General features: G+C 44.4%; 1 protein-coding gene and 1 long non-coding RNA gene across 4 annotated transcripts in view; one reads left to right on the top strand and one right to left on the bottom strand.

Moving 5' to 3' along the window:
- Window positions 1–20562, top strand: part of COLEC11 (collectin subfamily member 11) — a 45607-nt gene that overhangs the window by 2375 nt on the left and 22670 nt on the right. The window contains exons 1-3 of one of the 3 annotated variants that reach the window (XM_083178510.1): window positions 7356–7717; window positions 15097–15252; window positions 18067–18138. In XM_083178510.1, the coding sequence (XP_083034636.1) occupies window positions 7687–7717; window positions 15097–15252; window positions 18067–18138 (259 nt within the window). In that variant the 5' untranslated portion in view covers window positions 7356–7686. Of the gene's footprint in view, window positions 1–7355; window positions 7718–15096; window positions 15253–18066; window positions 18139–20562 lie in introns of those variants that run through there. The other 2 variants (XM_083178511.1, XM_083178512.1) reach the window with 2 other exon arrangements.
- Window positions 209–20562, bottom strand: part of LOC146064698 (uncharacterized) — a 62093-nt gene continuing 41739 nt past the window's right edge. Inside the window, exons 2-3 of the long non-coding RNA XR_014471841.1 lie at window positions 7143–7415; window positions 209–868 (exon numbers count right to left, since the gene is read on the bottom strand). This is a non-coding gene — a long non-coding RNA (uncharacterized LOC146064698). The remainder of the gene's footprint in view (window positions 869–7142; window positions 7416–20562) is intronic.

A 20562-nucleotide genomic window follows, 5' to 3' on the forward strand; every position in this document is an offset into this window, starting at 1 on the left:
CAAAATAGATGTAAAAATTGATAAGCAAACATTTGTACTCATCGTAATGACCTGTAATGTTACCTTATATAGGAAATATAGTCTTTTTTTACACATTTTTTTATTTGAATTTATGTAACATATGTGAGTGATGCTGGGCTGATAGATAGATAGATAGAATTCCTTTATTCATCTCACAATGGCGAAATTTACAATTGTTACAGCAAGGTTCAAGTACAGATAAGGGTGAAAAGAGCAAATAAGATAAGAAGTCCAAACAATATAAATCTAGAATCTAAGAACATGTAGGTCTCTACAGACCATGACAGTTGTACATTCTGATTGCAGCAGGTAGAAAAGACCTGCGGTACCTCTCCGTTGAGTATCGAGGGTGAAGTGCTACACAGATCCGTCAAAATATTTTTGAGAGGGTGTGAAGCATTCATCCAATAATGATGTTATCTTGCTGATCATTCTCCTCTCACCCACAATCTCTACAGAATCCAAAGGCATTCCTCGGACAGAACTGGCCTTCCTTACCAGCCTGTTAAGTCTCTTATTGTCGGCTGTGTACACACACACACACACACACACACACACGTGACAAGGACATTACTACAGTATAACAGTATATATAGGACTCATAGGACTTTCATTCCCCGAAATAAGCACAACAGACTTAGGACATAGTAAGGCAATAAAGTTTCAGCCTTTATTGACCTTCGACGAATTGAACAAATTACAAACTGTATATGGCTTCCTTAAGTAACACCCACCATCACCGTGATTTGCTGCTCAACACACGCCGCTCGTCTGGTCCAGTGACATCACTCTTTAGCGACGCGCGGCCTCTGTCACGCTCAGACGCTGAACGCGTTGTCTAGGCAACCTTAAACAACAATAGTGCAGATACAAATAAAGAAAAATGACATGTGGCAGAATACAGCAATGACATAAATATATTCAAATACTGTAATTGCAGACTGCACTTATATAAGCAACCAGACCATGTATGCAGGTTAATTCATAAAAAGCAGTGTAGGCTGCAGGTTCCCTGTTTTAAGAGAGAAGCAGTGACTGGTAATCCCTTCTTCCAGCAAACACTCCAGAAAACGGGGTTATAGACCACTAGAATTCCTTTACTTTAATAACTTTCCTCCTGTCTCCTTACAGTGGTTTAATGCACTCATTATTACTATCAACACACAGAGCATTGCTCCGTGTGTAGGGGCATTTTCTAAGCAATCTAATGAGATCGCTTAAAAAATGCCCCTCATACCAGGGTTGCCTACCCTCCCGGATTGGCGGGAGGGTCCCGGAAATCGGGTCCCCTTCCCGGCCCCTCGAAACGTGGGCAATCCTCCAGGATTCTGCCTCACCCTCCCGATCTCCCCAGCAGTTGCCCAGCCGCATAGTTGAATCCCCACGATTCGCGGCTATTCGCTGGAGGGGGCAGGGCTAAATATGCAAATAGCACAGTTTAGCCCCACCCCTCCACGAGGCTCCGCAAATCGGGGGAATTTTCAGTGCTGGGGGGCGGGGCTTGATGAGGTCTACATCAGGCCCCCACACGTGATGCTGACAGTCTCCTCCTCCGGGCTTCTGAAAATTTATAAATAACCTTCATTTGAACAGCAATCACATTTTCCATTCTCTTTGTTTATGTTGGATATTATTGTAAAATTTTATTTTTATACATTTTCTAAAGATCTAATATAATCTAAGCTAGAGTGTGGTTTTTATAGCACATATTTTCCAGACCAAATGAATGGATTACCAAGAAGAAATCCAGTAATATATGTTTACCTTAGTGTCACATAAGTTTTTCGAAACCATCAATGTATACTAGAGATGAGCGGCGGGCACTTTTTTCTGTTTTGGTTTTGGATCTGGATCTCCCTTCGGGTTTTGGATCTGGATTGGTTTTGTCAAAACCACCCTTGCGGGTTTTGGATCTGGATTTTTTTGAAAAATGCTAAAAATTGTTAAAATAAGTGATTTTCGGCCTGTTTTTGCCCCTAAAGTAATATTAAGCTCAACAACATTAGTTTCCACTCATTTCTAGTCAATTTTGATCACTTCACAGCTCAAAAAATTGTTTTAATTTACTGTAGTAGGGCCAAAAGGTTATACAGAGGTAGCTGGATGAATAAGGTAGGCGACAGCAATGGGCATCACATACATGTAGACCTTACACTTCCAACCTGGCACATCTTGGAAGCCGAGCAGCTCTGCAGGGGAAGACAGAGTGGCAGTTTTATAAACTACCCCCCCCCCCCCCCCAAAAAAAAAGAGCAAAGAATCCAAAGATGTGCAAGTTCAAATTGTCCTTGGGCCCTCCCACCCACCCTTAGTTTTACTAGTAGCTGCGCTCCTCTGTTAGAACCTTAAAACAAGTACCAAGACCCCTATGTGGCTTGATTGTGCACTGTTTTTACCGTGTGCAGCCAAGGAGCAGTGTCCGTTACACTGGACACTGGATACAGCCCATCACCCTGGACACAGCCCCTGGACAATGGACACAGCCCCTGACACACTGGACACAGCCCCTTGTATTATGGACACTGCAGCCCCTGTACACAGTGTACACTCAGCAGCACTGGAGCCCCTGCGTGTGAGCACTGCAGCACGAGTTAGTTAAATCACACAACACAGGGCTCAGGGCTAAATAAATCACAACACAGGGCACAGGACAGCCCCTGAACAGTGGACACCGCCCCTGACACACTGGACACAGCCCCTTGTATTATGGACACTGCAGCCCCTGTACACAGTGTGTACACTCAGCAGCACTGCAGCCCCTGCGTGTGAGCACTGCAGCACCTAGTTAGTTAAATCACACAACACAGGGCTCAGGCCTACATAAATCACTACAACACAGGGCACGGAGCACAAGGCACGGAGCACAGGGCACGGAGCACAGGCCACGGAGCACGGATTTTCCCACCCACCCTCTTCCCTCTCCTAGATTGGAGTGAAGATGGCGGGGCGCGCGTGTGTCTTTTATAATATCCCGGTCCCGCCAGAATCCGACAGCGCAATGATGACGTTTTGCCTCGTTTTCGGTCCGGAATTCAGGCGGGAACTCCCGAACAGACTCGGATCCTGACTCGGATTACGATATTCGGATCTGCCGGATCCCGGAGATCCGGACCCGCTCATCTCTAATGTATACAGTATTACTTAGATGAATTGGAAGGCATTATACATATTCATATGCAGTCAGTATGTACATAAGGAATAGAGACACATAAAAAAAGAGTGTGTGCGTATATTCAGGCAGCTGCATCTCAAGGGGTTTTATACCCAAAAGAAATCTATCAATCATACCCATTTCAGACAGAGGAACCCCCAAATTCCGGGTATTTCCCAGATACAAAAACCAAGGTAGGACTAGGCTGAAAGCTCTGACTCCCTCTACACAGCACAAAAAAAACGGGAATTTCCTGTGTTGACCCCTTTCACACAGAAGCCTGATTATGAGAGAGGTGAGGTAAAAGAAGGCGTGAGAGGGAATGAGGGCAAGATAGCATGATGGAGCCAGGTGCTGGTGGGTGAGGGGGTGATGGGGGAGAGGTGATGGGGTGGCAAGAGCGAGTGAGGATGCGAGAGGGGATGATGGAGTGAGGTGGGGGGGGGGGAAGAGGAGAGGAGGCTAGCCTTGTCCAGCCTCCTGTTCACCGGTGCCAGGCTACCTTGCTGCCCTGCAGCGTGCTGTCCAGCTGCTGCCGCTTCCCATAACCTGCCCGGCCGCTGCTGCCACCCCCCCTCCCCCCATGACCTGCCCGGCCGCTGCTGCCGCTCCCCCCATCACCTGGTCCCAGCCACATCTACACAGTGCCTTTCTGTGTAGTAATCCCAAAATCCCAGGTTGCACCCTTTCAGATAGCGAGCGACCCGGGTTTTCGGAATTCAGATCTGGGGGAAAAAACCTGGTAAATTCCAGGGTCGAAGCCCTGGAATTTAGACCCAGGTTGAACCTTTCAGACAGAAAAGAGGTCTATCATCCTGGACCAGGGTAATTCCCGGTTTTGTTTTCTGTCTGAAAGGGGTATTAATTACCGATTCTGAACAATATCCTATTTCTTTTTTGTTGTTTGCACCTATGCTACTAATGGCAAATCACCATGTAAATCTCGCTAAAACAATAGCGGTCTATCTCAGTCACGGGAAGCGGTCATTTCTGTACTATAAAGTAGAGAGCAGCAGGGAATCTGTTAAAGAGCAATTTTTAAATGACAAAAATAATCTCACTTTTTTCAGGCAAATGACATAAAGGGGGAAATTTACTAAAGGAAATTTGTAAAAAATAGGTGTATTTGTATCCAGAAATACACTTATTTTTGACATTTACTATCCCGAAAATACGGCAATTCGTATTGATAGCACATCAATACGACTACGAATTGCCGTATTTTCAGGATAGTAAATGTCAAAAATAAGTGTATTTCTGGATACAAATACACCTATTTTTTTTACAAATTTCCTTTAGTAAATTTCCCCCAATATCACTGTCATTTCAAAAACTTTAATCTTGCTTAAAAAGTCACTTTTGTCATTTGCACCCTGTTATATATATCCTATAGGTAAAGATTACCTATTCATTCCAATGAACTAGGCATTTAAATGGGTATAGAGAACCCATTGAAATTGGCCGTTTGAAATTAATGGGAAAATGACAGAAATACAATAAATATTATTATGTAACTACAAACCCAGTACTCCAAGTTACCCCAAGCAGACTGAACAATCTTGAAGTATTTTATGATTTACAGCCAGCCATTGCTTCAATCACATGTTGCCAAACAGTTTATATTATTTTTCAAGACATGTCACAGGGCTCTCTGCTCCCATTGAAATGCATTGCTCATTCAAATGATTGAAAAAACATTGATTTGGCTCAGAAGAGCAAAATTGCCTGATTTTAAGAATCAATGCTTTATAGATTGGAAAGATTCCATAAAGAATTATTGATTATTTCTGGCAATTTAAGTTTCTGTACAAAATTGCCAATGATAGAACACCCATAATGGGTTGACCTGTGACCATGAATAATTAAGTTTTTGAAAAGTTAAATCCCCCTCCCCCAGAACTGGCTAAAGAGATCTATCCAAGATGATTGCCTAGGATTATGCGAGGCTAGAGATTATTGGGACCATATCAATCACACATGTACTGTTGGTAGTGAGTAATGAGGTTAAGGTCGCAGATGACAGTTTGCACTGTGATTAGGTGGTGGTCAGTGGCAGGGCAAGGAGTTACAGAAATCCGAGCATGAGCAATGTCTGTAGAAGACAATAGAATGTCATTAGCCATTACGAGGAGCAGACATTGGTCAAGTGAGAAAGGCCAATAGAGGATGTTATAGAGCAGGGGTAGGCAATGTTTTTCTCTTTGGAGCAAGATCTTCAATGTAACATGCCAAAAACATTTCCAAGTGTCAACACTATGACACCATATCCAAATAGGTACAGAATTATTTGGCAGGTAATAAAACTGGCTTCTTGGTCTTTCCTATTTGAAGTTAGTTTGGGCAGTAGACGAATACAGGATTCACCATTTTGCACTGTTATTAGACTGTGATCGGAACTAACTGTGGCAAAGTGCACTGTCTTCTATAATGAGGAGCAGAATTTGGAGTTTAAGAAATGAGAGTAACAAGCAGGGAAATGTTGGTGTGGACCAGAGCTTGATAAGACATAGCAACACATTGTCAGAAATAGAAGATAAATACGTAATACAAATGATGGGAAAATATATGATGGAACAGTTGCTTAAGCTGTATATGTGTAATTAATACAATGTATAATTCTATTACCACCTCTGAATGAGTTCCGCTTAATAATGTCTGGGATGGCCATTAGTCTGTTAATGAATTGATGTTCTCCATTGGTGATTAAGCTCTTCACGCACCAATGGTCATACCTGCTCTATTACTCACTGGGAAGTGGGTCAATCAGAGGTGGCTCCATATACTGGCACCAACGACAAACAAAAGGAGTATTGTGCCACTGATGGAGGAGAACCATTGGATCTCCGCTGCCATCAATGTCAAAACCACCTACCATTGGTGGTTAATCATTAATGGTTGGCGGGCAACCTAGGTTTTCCCTAAATTTCTAGCATGCATTTCATATAATCATCCATCTCTGCCAAGTGCACCCTCATCTATTATTTTTTATGTTGAAAAAATAAGTGACTGGAAAAATCATATAGCAAGTGATTAAAAAGTAAATGAAATGAGGGTAAACAGTTGTACGCATCAATCAATCTTATACTACTTCATGGACAGTATTGCTACAAGGATGTGCCTCATTTGCTGGTTTGCTAAATTAAGCCCTGAGCTTCACTTCCCAGAAAGCATTTGGATTGTTTTTTATTTATTATTTTAGAGGAACTAGACCTTACCAAAAAATGTAGGTTTGCTGTAATGGAAGATTAATTGTAACGTGTAACTTCCATTGGTGCAGCAGGTGCATTGCACCGGGGGCCCTGAGAGCTAAGGGGCCCACTGCTGTGTGGCATATTGTGAACTTGGGTTGGAGTGGCGGAGGGGGGGGGAGCAAAATTATAATATTTGCACCTGGGCCAACCTCTCGCAAGTTCCACCACTGTCATAGATCAAGTTCTGATCATTTGTGATGGGATACTCAGCATTTTACTGTATCACATATTTTTCCTGAAAGCCCATCCTATACAGTATATCAACTGTAAAATGTTTTTTTTGTTTTACCCGACATGTGCCGACAGGTGGTAATTCAAAGGATGGCGAGCGGATGCAGTACTTGTTGACAGTGTCCATGTTGATTTTGTCAACATTCGGGTAAAAAAAAACGTGAAAAACTCATGTGACCCTTCCCATTGTCGATCCACTGATTGTATCAACGTTCCAACCCTGTTGACCTTAGCCGTGACGATTTATTTCATATGTCGACTTAAGCCATGTCGACCTTCAGTCGTGACCCAATGCATGTCGACATAACATTTGTCAACCCAATGACCCATACCCTTTACAGTATAGTAGTATATTGTACTATACATAAATGATGCTATATAAATACTGTGATATGTATTTATTTTGGTGAACGGCAGCATGTTTCCTATGCTATCCTTGCATTGCCAGTAGGGGCCCCACAGAAGGAGATCATTAACGTACAACGTACTTGCAATTCATCCATGGGTATCTGTGCTCTTGTGAAGCTTCCGGCCTGGGCACACGACTGAAGTTTTCCCTTATTTGAAAAACATTTTTGGGAATCTCGGCTTAAATCTACTTTTCTGATGTTGGTCCAATTTCTGCAGTCAGCATTCAGTGCTCGTAGAGAGTGTGTTCGATTCCGTCCCTGTGTTGTGCTTGGATGTCACCCCCGAGCACAGTTCTCAGAAGGGTTTTTTCAAAACAGACATTTCTTTTCCGCACCTCTATGCAAAATTCACTGTAGGGACAGAAGAGGAAAGAATACAAACTTACCAGAGACTTGAGAGAAATGAAATGCTACTATAAGCTAAACCAGACTGTGTTCCTTGTCTGACTGACAGCAATAACTTACTATATGGCCAGGTTGTGTCTAGGTTTCCGGGACGGACACACCTGCACATATACCCTGTAACAAAATCTCAGTGGAAATATATTTTTCTACCGTTGCTCTTATTTGATGTGGTTTTAAATGCGGCCGAGGAGGGATCGGATTGACCAGAAAGACCTGGATGTCTCAGAGGCTCGATTCTATTAATGAAGGTGAGGGTATTGGTTTGTCCGTATTCTTTTGCAAAAAGTTATTGTTTTACAGCATAATTACAGTACTATTTGTACAGTATAGTATATTAGTGTTAAACAATTAGTACATCAATTATCATTAACTAAGGGTAAATTAGATAAGATTAAACCTATAAAACTAATAAAAATTAAAGAGGTGATGTTGCCCAATCAGATTTCTGTCTACCTTTAGCGAGGCAATCAGACTTATTGGCTTATTTAATATCAACCAATCGCATATCAGCTTTTAGCTATCCAATGTAGTCCCATTTACAAAAACTATTATCTGATAGGGAGCTACAGGTATTATTTGCACTTTAGTATGGGTCTGAATTTATCCCCTCCCCCATGTCTGTTTGTTGTTACCCAGTTTGCTCTATCACTGTCTACAATTGTAAAGCGCAATGGAATCTGCTGCGCTATACAGGTATAAGAAATTAAATAAATACATTGGGAATAGTAACCTGTGGCGAGTGAAGTGAGACGCGTCGCGAGCAAAGCGTGGCCACGAGGGTACACATCTGTGCTGACGGTGGTCACGTAACATGGCATATACAAGATTTGGCCTAATATAACCCAAAAAACTTGTGTTGACCATTTTTGAGTTCATCATCATTTTTGACCTTTTTACCCAGACGACCTTCATAGAGGAGGGTCCCTATTCCTCATGGGTCCCTATTCCTCTTAACATGCCACTGTAAGAATGGAATAGGTATGTTGGGCACCCCCACCATTATATGATGATACTCCCAACACTATAACATGATATACAGATATAGGGTAACACAGCTGCTCCTTGCACTTGGTGAAGTCATTATTGTTAAGAATCTTAAGGAGGACTCACAGCTGAACATTATGGCTGAGGAGCAGCCTATCAAAGTGAAGAATGTGGAGTATTCTGGATTGGTGGTGGTGTCTGTGGGTGACATGGCTGTGGGTGTAGGACAAGTCTACTGACCGTGGGTGGCAGAAAGATATGCTATCTGCTGTGGTTCACTGTAGGGCTAATTATTCTTTGAGGGTAAAACTTGTGTTTTTAGGGGACTGACCACAAATAATACTTGATCAATAGGCCCTAAAAGTCCTTGCTGCAGCACACAATGGCGGCAGTCCCTGGTCACATGGCACAGCAATGCACTGCCCTTGGTTGATAAATAACTTGCAGAACCCTTGGGGCAAGGCTTGCAGAATCCCGGATGAGGACGGCTGCATCTTGTATATGTGTTTAAAAACATGAGGGGAGAAAACATGACTATGTGTAAATGATAACAAAGTTGTAGGAAATGTCTGACGACAGCTATAAATATGTGTAAACAGCGGAGGAACTTGGCCTAGCTGAACATATTACAGATAACCCGGGCTGTTCTGTCTGGGAAGCAGTTTTGTTTGTACATATAGCAGACAACTTCTGCTACAAAACATACAGTCCTGTTTCATGGCTAAGTAAGGACACAAGAAATGTATTTATTACAAGATGATATTGTTGTAGTCTGTTTACCTCAGCCATAAAATAAAACAAACCTGTCATTATTGGGATGGCTTTAAGAAATATACATTTTAAAAAATTGCAATATAATTTGACAATATAAGCATGAGATTATAATGTTCAGTGAATATATGATAAGGACTTTAGTGCACCGAGGTCCAGTTAGAGTTGTGCCCTATATAAGACCTTATACTGGTCGACACACAACGCATGCTGCAAATGCTGCTCACACACACCCCCTCCCTGCACGGCGAATTCCCCCGCATAAACATCCATTCGCAGCCTTGACTTGGGAGGGGCACTCTCCGGTGTCTTAGCTTTAAGTGTTTCCTGTACGGTAAGAGGGCGGGCAGTTGACATCTGGTGACGTCAGCTGCTCGGCCCCGGCAGCCTCATCACGGCGCCATTTGCATGGGAATGCCCAGCTACCGCCGTCCTACACCCGCGCCGGCACTGCTAGGTATGAATGGGACGGCGAACTAGCAGTTCAACATGCCCGCTCGCACTCAGTGTCTGCACATGCGCAGACCCAAAACATCGCACCCCCAAATGCGAACGTGCTGGGGAGCGTAGCAACCAGAATAACCTCTCCTTCTCCCCTTCAGCTAACATCAGCTCTAACCTTCAGTCCTTTTCTTCTACCTGTAGTTTCCAATACTCTGCTCCCTGTACCCTCACCAATGACTTGCTTCCATTACTTTCCACTATGTTTTCACCCATGAATCTCCCTCTTTGTCCCACCTCCAACTCTTGTCTGTTGGCAAGAACCACACAATCCACACTATCTGTTCACATTCCACCATAAAGCTCCCCATGCACCTTGTACCCCCATCATTTCTAAGTTCATCTTCATTTCTCTATTTTCCCTCCACTCCTTTTTATTACTCCACGGCAATGTTAGATCTGTCGATGACAAACTTGCACGTGTTCTTGTCCTGTTCTCTTTGACACCTTCAGTCTGCTTTCTATTACTTCAATAGCACTACTGACATTGCTACCGCTAAACACCACACATTAGCTTCCACCTGTGGTGTCACCCAATAGACATCATCTGTGACCCATTGTGATGACGCTCCCCAGACTTCATGTTCTACCATATTTATATCATCTCTAGCTTCTCAAACTCTGCAATGATGCTCTTTGACCACAACAACCTACTTTCCCTATGCCTCACTTTGCCTCTGCAGCATTATCTGCCTCGAAACCCCTCCACAAACAGCAGCACTTAAGCAGCCTCGATCATGTCCTCCTCTCAGCCTCCCTTGAATCACTCCTATCAGCTACTTCCATTATTTCCTGCCGTAATACTGCAGCTCCACTGTATTGTTCTACACTCAAAGCAGCCCCAGACACATCTCTGATGATCCACCAAGCCCCATCCTAAGCACTCCAAAATGACATGCCACCCATTCTTCTCTCACCAAACAAGCCTACTTTAGATCTCTCATTAACACCCAGTCAACAATTTCTCATTACTTCTTTGCCATTATCTTCTAACTTTTCTGCTCACCCATCAATCTCCTTGCTTCCCTTACTGCTTATCAAAAACATAAACCAAACCCGGCTTCTCATTCATTCATCTACCCACCTTTGTACTTTCTCTGCTCTTATTGCTAACAAGTAACCTTACCTCTCTTTCCAGATACCTTCTCATTTCTCTACTCCTCTTTGTATCCAAACTTCCTTAGTGTCTTCTTGTATACAAGATTCAATTTCACCTTTCTCACTCTTGTTCTCACCAATTTCCAATTGACCTACCACCCTATAAGTCCCACCAAACCATTCCTAAAGTTACCAATGATCTGGAAAAAATGAAAGGGTCTCTTTTCCCTACTCATCCTTCTTGACCTCTTTGCTATTTTTTGGTTTCTATCCTTATTATAGCACTTTCACACCCTTCTCTTCCCCAGCCTTCACCGCATTGTTATTTACCGGTTCATCTACTAACTTTCTGAACATATCTCAAGTGTCTCTATTGTTGTCTCATCCTCTCATCGACTCTATCTGTCAAATTTGTCAATCCCACGCCTCTGTCTGCTCACATTTCTCGAACATGGAGGAAGGGGGGTATTCAATCTGTGCCTATATTTCCCATCAGGGGAAATATCGGCACTCAACTATTCAATGCTGTCATTACCGATAGCATTGAAGGCTGTCAGATACGACTTTGTTTAATGTCACATCTGTTTTTGTCGGAAATGGACGTGGATTGTCAAATTCGCGGATGTTTTTTCCTGACAATTCGCATCCTTTTTGGGGGATTTCAGGACTTCTGATACTCATCGGTCAGTACATTGAATGCCAACAGTTGAATTAGTGTCAGAAGCTGGTGAAAATGGCCTATATTCTGACTGTTAGGATGTTCTGACAGTTGGAATCCAGGATTGAATCCCTTCCTTAATATGTCAAACTGGTGAGAAAAATTAATGAAAAGAGAGGTCCAAGCTTTAATTAAATATAAACACTCCGAACAGGAGGTACTAAAGGGAAAATGTGGCTAATAATATGAACATTTCCAATTTTAGAGTTCAGACGCATTTCTCCATATGTACCACGCTTTAGAATGTGATGCATTATGGGGCTTGCATGCGGTGTGTAAAGCCAGCTTTAACATTGTGTTATCCGTTAACTGGCATTATCCTCCTCTGAGAGAGAACTAGTCTGATCTCCCCCAGCACCCCCATGTGGCTACCCCCGTCATGCAGATGAAGAAGGGCTCCTAAATATAGAAGTCCCATTATCGCAAAGGTCAGCTCTCAATAGTAGGACTCTCCTTTGCAAATTATATTGCATTTGTAAGTATATAACTGAAATGTATGTATTACAAATGCTTTGCTATATATATGAATGTCAAATAATGACGTTACAGTACTTCATACTTACCTACTTTTTTTCTCTCCTCTCCTGGGAAAAGCCCAGAGAGGAGGCACTCACCTGTACTTTGGGGGGTGGAGCCTGATGTCATCAAGCCCTACCCCTTCACAGGCAAATGTCACGATTTGCAGGTCTAGGAGGGGGGTGGGGCTAAAATGACATTTTAGCTTCAACTGCTCCCTGGAGAGCTGCGTTTGTTGGTATTTGATAGGAGAAGGGGGATGCATGGATGTCTAAGGGCATGCAGGAGTCTATGCCCAACTTTCTATCCAATCCAATTTTATGGGGTTTCCCAGCAGTTCCTTTAAGATAAGCAAGTATACATTATCTTCTCTTCAAAATACAAATAAAATAATATCACTTGACTCCAAGATCCATGTGTGATGTACTTAGACTATACCTACCAACACGACCCATTCCAGGAGAGACAAGATGCTCTGTTCCTGGACTTCCATGCCAGGGGCAGTGGCAGGGCTGCAGCACAGTCCAAAATTCAGATAGGGGAGCCCCACTAACTGCCACCCCAAACACCACAGTCCGGGACTCACTGGAAAGGATGGCTCCCCTTTTTGAATTTTGGACACTGGTGCAATCCCACCTCTGCAACTGCCACTGGCAAGTAAATCCTGGAGCAGAGCATTTTGTCCCTCCTGGAATGACACACCAGGAGGGGTAAAACAAATGACTGATGATCTAGGTAGATTAGAGGAATGGTCAAGAGCATGGCAACCACAGTTTAATGCCAAAAAATGCAAAATCATGCACTTGGCTCTCAAAAATCCAAAGACTAAATATAGTATAAATGGCACTATAATGGAAACTACTGAGGAAGAGAGGGATCTAGGTGTCACTATTTCAGGGGACTTAAAGGCAGGTAGGCAATGCAACAAAGCAATGAATAAGGCAAGTCAGATTCTTGGTTGCATAGGGAGAGGTATCCGCAGTAGAAAGAAATAAGTAATAATGCCACTGTATAGGTCATTGGTACGGCCTCACCTAGAGTACCGTGTTCAGTTCTGGAGGCCATATCTCCAAAAGGATATAAGGTACTTGTTTCCAAGCATGGCGCCCATCGATGCGCCCATACAATGGTATGCTACGCGATGGAAGCCGATGTTATACAATTTTAAATCGTATACCATCGCATTGTATGCCATTTAAAATTGTATAAGCACCCTAAAGGGTGTTTTCAATGTTAAATGGGCCCCCTATAAGATTATTAATTGTATAAGCAGCGTAATGGGTGCTTACAAAGTTAAAAGCACCCCCACGCCACCTCTACTACCAACCCGAAGCATGGCAAGCGCAGCGAGCCCGCGAGGGGCGGCGGTATGCGTCCTCCGACCTTTTCATACCCCCACCATCCACGTCGGCGTGGAGTTGATTTTAGATAGTGTGGCGAGCGCAGCGAGCCACCGAGCCCTATGCGTGGCGAGGGGACGCGGAATACTTTCAAATATATCAAGGGTTTTAACAATAACAAGGTACAGGTGGGAGACATTCTTCACAGGAAGAGGAGCAACAGAACACGAGGACATGCACTGAAACTAGAGGGAGGAAGATTCAGGGGAAATTTGAGGAAAAATTACTTCACAGAAAGAGTAGTAGATAAGTGGAATAGCCTACCATCAGAGGTGGTAGAGGCAAATACAGTAGTACAATTTAAACATGCTTGGGATAAGCATATTGATATCCTTACAAAGAAATAAGGATCAAATATAGCTTGAAGCCACATGTTTAAAAAAAAGGGGCAGACTAGATGGGCCAAGTGGTTCTTATCTGCCATCAAATTCTATGTTTCTATGTTGGGAGGTATTACACATAATCGACTAAAACAGTCATACAATCAATGTGCAAAGGTTTTAATGCAAATGAAAATAAACATGCATTATACAACTTAAGCTTAACTCTTCTTATTTGGCTAGCTAATGCTGCTTTCCCACTGCAGACCAGTTTAAAGTACTGGTAATCTTAAATGGTATTTAAAACGGTATTAGCATTCCCACTGCAGCAGATTACCGTTTTAAATACCATTTACGTACCATTCCCATTGCAGTGAACCGTGTAAAATGTAGAGTGCCTAACCCCCCCCAGTGTAAAGAGTGCCTAATCCTTCCCCCCCCCCCAAGTGTAAAGAGTGCCTAACCCCCCGTACCTGCCCTATGCCCCCACCTCCCCTCCCCTTGTACTTACCTGCACGGGGATGCAGGGCAGTGGGGAGGCAGTGGGGGTCCATGCAGGGTACAGGCAGTCCCAGTGCCTGATGAGAACTAGTAGTTCTCACTTTGCGCATATGTAATGAGATCACGTGCATAATAATGAGCCGCTCATTATATATGCGCATATGTAATGAACGGCTCTTTATTATGCACATGCACAAAGTGAGAACTACTAGGCACTGGGACTGCCTGGAGCATGAGTCCTCAAACTGCGGCCCTCCAGATGTTCTGAAGCTACAAATCCCAGCATGCCTTGCCACAGTTTTAACACTCCCTTATAGCAAAACTGTGGCAAGGTATGCTGGGATTTGTAGTTTCACAACATCTGGAGGGCCGCAGTTTGAGGACCCATGGCCTGGAGGCTAAATAACGTTTAAGAGGCATTCCCACTGCCTCTTAAACGTTATTTTAACGTGTAGGACTCTGCTTTAAAAACGGGTTGAAATACCATTTAGCTTTAAACGGTATTTCAACTCTGGCACTTTCCCACTGCAGCCTTAAAACGGTAAATTGCGCTGAAAATCGGCAATTTACCGTTTTTTAGCTGCAGTGGGAAAGGGGCATAACATTGCAGGGGTTTATTGTGCAGCCATAGATTCAGCATCTGAAGTCAGATAGCATGTGTGTGTGTGGCATCTGTAAAATTGTTGACCCAGCAACCCTAGATAAACGTCTAAATGAACACTATACAGGCAGTACATGGCGTTTCCAGTAAAGACTATGGAAATACTGAGTACATGGTAGGACTAATTCACTGAGTGTTTATACATTCTTTTGCTCAGGAGTCAATGACCTACAAGGACTCACAATGAAGAGACTTCTGGTTTCCGTGGCAACCCCAATTAACCTGCTGCTGCTGATATTGCTGGGATCTGGGTATTGTCAGAACATTGCTGATGAGTCTTGTTCTGTTCAGATACTTGTGCCGGGTCTAAAAGGTACATCTTCCCTTGTATTGTCATATTATCCCTTACCAAGTGTCTTTTGTTTGTGTGCAATGAGCTCAGTGATGCTAAGCGCTGAATCTTTCAGCAGAATGTCTCTCTCATCAATCATATGTGGACAGGAAAATGTCTGCAATTTAATGAACAGAAAGAGGTACAGATGGAGCAGCTCCCGTCGATAGAATCGCCAACCGCCGACGGAAGGGGGCACGCGCGCACGAGATGCTTGTGTGACCCATTTTGTCAGAGCCCTCTGCCGGCCACCACCAGTCCCCTGCTTCTCCCCGCAGCCCCCTGCTGGCTCCCCCCACTCACTGCCCGTCTCCCTAAAGGGGAGATGGGCAGGGAAATCACTCCCTGCCATCGTAGTTTGCTGTGCTGATGGGGATGCGAGTGCATGTGAGACGCGCGTCCCCATCAGTTCAAGCGCCACTCTGCGCCAGCTAGGGATACCACTTCATCGCTTTAATTCCAGGCACATATTAATTACACAGGTTCTGTGGCAGTTTAAAACCCGGTGAAATGGAGTCTTGAAGTCAGTCAGCCACAGAACCTGTGTAATTAATATGTGTCCGGAATTAAAGGGATGAGGTTATAACCGTAGCGGCAGCTAAGGGAATCTGGTGATTCCCTGACCTGGCTGAGAGGCGCTCCATCTGTACCAACATTTATCCTTATATGATTGTTTGCAATACATTTGTTGTGATGGATTGCATGCGTCCCTGCTCCCCGCCAGGGCCGCCAAGAGAAATCCTGGGCCCCGGTACAACAACTTTCTGAGGCCCCCACAGACAGAGCTCCTCTGCGGACCTGTTGTTATGCCACTGCTTCCAAGGTGGATACAGGGACAAAAATGTACACCGTAATGTCTATTACACATGTCACACACCCATTACATATTATACCACATGCCATAATGCTCATTACAAGTTATGCCACACACCGTAGTGGGAAGTACACATTATGCCATACACCGTAATACCTATTACATATTTTACCACATGCCATAATGCCCATTACACATTATTCCACACACCGTAATGCTCATCGCATATTAGGGGGTTAATATGCTCGTTGCCATTGGATTAACCTGCTCTGCCAGGTGTTATAATGCTCTGCCAGGGGTTAACATGCTTGTTGCCATGGATTTACATGCTCTGCCATGGGTTAACATGCTCATTGCCATGGATTTATATGCTTTCCAGGGGTTAACATGCTCGATGTCATGGAGTTACTGTACATGCTCTGTCAGGGGTTACATGCTGACTTCCAGAGCCGGATATCAGCCCCAGCAGCATGCAGGGAGGCAGCAGACACAGAGCAACCAGCCACCCACCTTCCACCTTGGAACACAGTGACCTGGACATGGGTGGGGAACCAGGTCTGGGACTGCTGGGCTGGAGACATGGCACTGGCACCTGCTGCTGCTGGTGGTGGCTGGAATGGGAACTGTGTGTCCAGACCAGGGCCCCCCTGACAGGCCCGGGCCCAGGTAAACTGTACCTGCTCCCCCCCTCTCTCGGCACCCCTGCTCCCCGCCGCCGGGAGGGAGGTCCCAGGTGGGGGTGGTTGAACAGCCAGCAGGTCCAACCACTGGCTCAGGTACAATGCACACGGGTCCGCACATCGGACCTGAGGGGACATCAAACTGCACCAATTTGAGTAGATTTCATGGCCTGATTCCTCGAAATAGGCCCAAATCAGCCCAAATTGGCTCAGTGTATGGGCACCTTAAGAGTTGACCTGTTGTGCAGATCTAAAAAAGTTAATATCAAGGGCCTGGCTCAATGCTGGTTGCAGGGCTGCATTGGAGGCGTCCCTATGGTTACCGTATTGAAACGTAAATCATACTTGCCTACTCTCTGGAAATGGCCAGGGGGCTCCCAAAAAAATCAGTTGGCACTACTGGCCCCCGGAAAGGCGGGCACATCTTCCGAACCTCTATCTAGCGGCTTAAAGCTGCTCATACCCCCCTCCATGGCCACCCACTTAGAGCACAATTGGGCAATCTGATGATGCAATTCGTGCTGAATCTTGCCTTCATAAACTCACCCTGTCTGGGCTTTTGATGTCTTTTTTTGGGTGGTAACTGGGGGGTGGGGTGGTCATTCAGATGTGATTGTGTCACAATCAGCGACTGCGTCTAAACACAAAAAGTCGCCAACCAGAAAGAATAAAAAACGTCCAGTGCAAAAATCCCGGAACATCCAAGAGTACTGAGCAAGTCTGAGGCTTCCACTAATCAGCGACAGTCGGCAAGCGGGCAATGATGACAGTCTCACCCCAAAAACACTTTGGCATACCTGTGTTTTTTCAGACACACCCAGAACATGCCATGTTTCCACACATAACTGCTGGCTACCTGTCAGTTAAACTGGGACTGCTATGCATTCTCATTTTCAGTCGATAATTTTGAACGCGCATGTGTAGCGTTCACATTGCCGCAAGCAACAGTGCACCTTCCATGGACTGTGAAATGGGACCCAACGGTGAGCGCTGATTGATGCCGCGCATGGGCCACTGAATCCCAGGGGGTCCTACACTATGCACATTGCACCCGTTCTTAATACTTACCCCTCCGGAATCCTGTGACGCATGCGCAGTAGAATCTGTGCCCTCTAGTGCTCAGACTCTACTGCATTGTAGAGTCTGAGCACTAGATTCAACGGCTGCAGACCGTTGAATCTTGTGAGTCTGACCCTAACCCACTGGTCATTGTCATTGTCAGCACACTAATGATATTTCTCATAGGGTAAACATGCATAGGATGTCTAAACTGTTTTATAAAACTAAACTCTACTTTTCTAGGTGACATTGGAGAAAAAGGAGTGAAAGGAGCACCAGGGAGACCAGGCAGAGTTGGTCCACCAGGAGAGAAAGGTAACGATCAATGTAGCCTTCCAAAGACAAATGAAACGTACGTACATATATGTATTATTAAGCAATCCTGGAAAGGACAACTGGGATTTACCCTGCAGATATACCAGATGATGATGATGAAGTACAGGTACGGACACAGGGTACAGACGCTGTTTGGGATGGCTACAGTCCGGCAGCCGTCCTTTCCAGTGGTAATAGGCAGCTGCAACCCGGCGTCCGGGCCGTGACCGACCCGTGTGAATGGACACACTCCTGTCCATTGTTAACTACTGTGTACGGCACGACTTTTGCCTGTGCGGGTTTTACCGCCCAGTGTCAGCCCTTACTCTAGCATCTCCCCAGCTCATAAGAACTTGTGGTCTTTACCATCACAGCAACCTCCTGGCACCACCAATAACGCTGCTGACTCTATTAATAAAGTCCTCAATTCCTCAATGTGCTTCATAAAGGAGCTGTAAACATTATGGAGGACATATACGTTTACATATACCCTTTGTAATTCACTTCAACCTCTATTTTGGTTTTAGTTTATTTAATTAATTTTACAGCATGCACATTTCTTCTTTTACTTCTTCTTCTTTTACTTCTTCTTCTTTTTCTTCCTTCTTCTTCTTCTTCTTTTTCTTCTTCTTCCTTTTATCATTACCTTCCATATTATTAGTATCACCCACTTATATTATTTACAAGCGCTTGATCCACATACCAAAATAGTTTATTCTATTTATCACGCTGCTGATTGAGCGCAATACATACTCTTCCCTTTTGTTCCGCCCTATACGTCACTGACACAATCAGCGCATCTTCTGCTGGCCCCTGCAGAACAGATGAAGGCCGACAGTCTACTGCGGGCAGCACAGCTGAGCGGGGACGGCACACAGCAATGCAATAGTAAGCAGAGCTCATTGCGCATCAGTCCCACTCCCACCCTGTAGCCCAGCAAGCAGCAGCCTGGCCACGCCCACTAGCAGAGCAGCTGGGCAGCTTCAACCTTCTGTCCGCTGCAGAGTAGGCTGAAAACCCGGGGGAGAGGAAACGAGGGAGCAGAAAAGAGGGGCTTGTTCCCTGTCTGATCATTGTGGCTTTGAATAGACGCAGGGGGGTTTCTTGGTGCTCGGAAACCCCCCTGCCTGCGCCACTGCCTTGTAGCCTGATCTCACCATGGTGGTAAATTTATTAAGATGACAGATTTTGCCCATAGCAACCAATCAGATTCTACTTCTTGGGCCTCATTCAGACCCACTCGATTTGCCGTCCGAATCCATTCGCATTCAGGCGTACGGGTGAAAAATCATTTGATGATAGACTGACTTTTATTTACCTCGGAAACGGGTGAGAAGGGGGCAGGCGCTGACGCCAGGTGATGTCAGCCGCCCGACCGTGCAGGCTTGGTGACGTGCATGGTTGCGTCCAGTGTTTTTTCTGGGCGCACCCACTGTGTTTGAGGGCATGCCCAGGAAATGCTGGGCGTCCCTGTGCGACAGCCCCTGCCCCCCCCCCCCACTGTGTGCAAACGCCTCGGTGACTGTGATAGTCGCTGAAGGTGTTGGCACATCGGGTCTGCACATGTGTACATTTGCTGATATGCATGCGCAGCTCCGAAACCTCGCCCCCCCCCCGCAGCGTATTCACAGCGGACCCAGTAAACCTGAATCAGGCCCCTTAATTATTTGGCACCTTTTAGGGTGAAATTGACTAAGATGGGAGTTCTACTTCACATGGCTGTTGCTATAGACAACCAATCAGATACTATGTATTATCTTCTAGAAGGTGTTAAATAAATAAGATGTAACCCAACTACTAAATGTGCCTCCACCCAAACTTATTTAACTAGTGTAGTTTGGGAAAACACTATCCCCAGCAACAATTACTTATCCTTATTTGATGATTTATTGCTGGCAAAGGAACCACATCCCTTACATGAGGTAAAAGGTTAATTTATTTACTATACAACGCATAGATATACATCAACAGCAACGATATAGATACCCTTGTACAATAATTAAGTGTACAAGCGGAATCTATACATTGAATATTTTACAACAACAATATAATACAATACACCACTTACAATACAGTACAATACAATCCCCTCTAACCTCCCCTTATCCTATACAGAGACTCTCCCTTGCATGCAATACAAAAATTACCTTAATAACATTCACTGCTATAACTGGCCAGTTAGTAAAAAAAACCTTGTATACAATGCATTGTATTACTATGAGTGTTGGCGCGCGTTGGGGCCCATAATGTCCTCTTTTACTATTAGTATGCAATAAAGATGGTTTTCCTTCAGGGATGCTATATGTCTGAGTAATAGAAAAGTATTAGAATTGGATACTTATACTTATACTGGAAGTATCCATTCTAATAAATCCTTTTCTCTGTCTCTGTGATGTCTGTTCTTTTGTTATACAAAGTAACTGA

This window comes from Crinia signifera, chromosome 3, assembly GCF_055691185.1.
Source record: "Crinia signifera chromosome 3, ASM5569118v1, whole genome shotgun sequence".
In the NCBI taxonomy this organism is placed as follows: domain Eukaryota; kingdom Metazoa; phylum Chordata; class Amphibia; order Anura; family Myobatrachidae; genus Crinia; species Crinia signifera.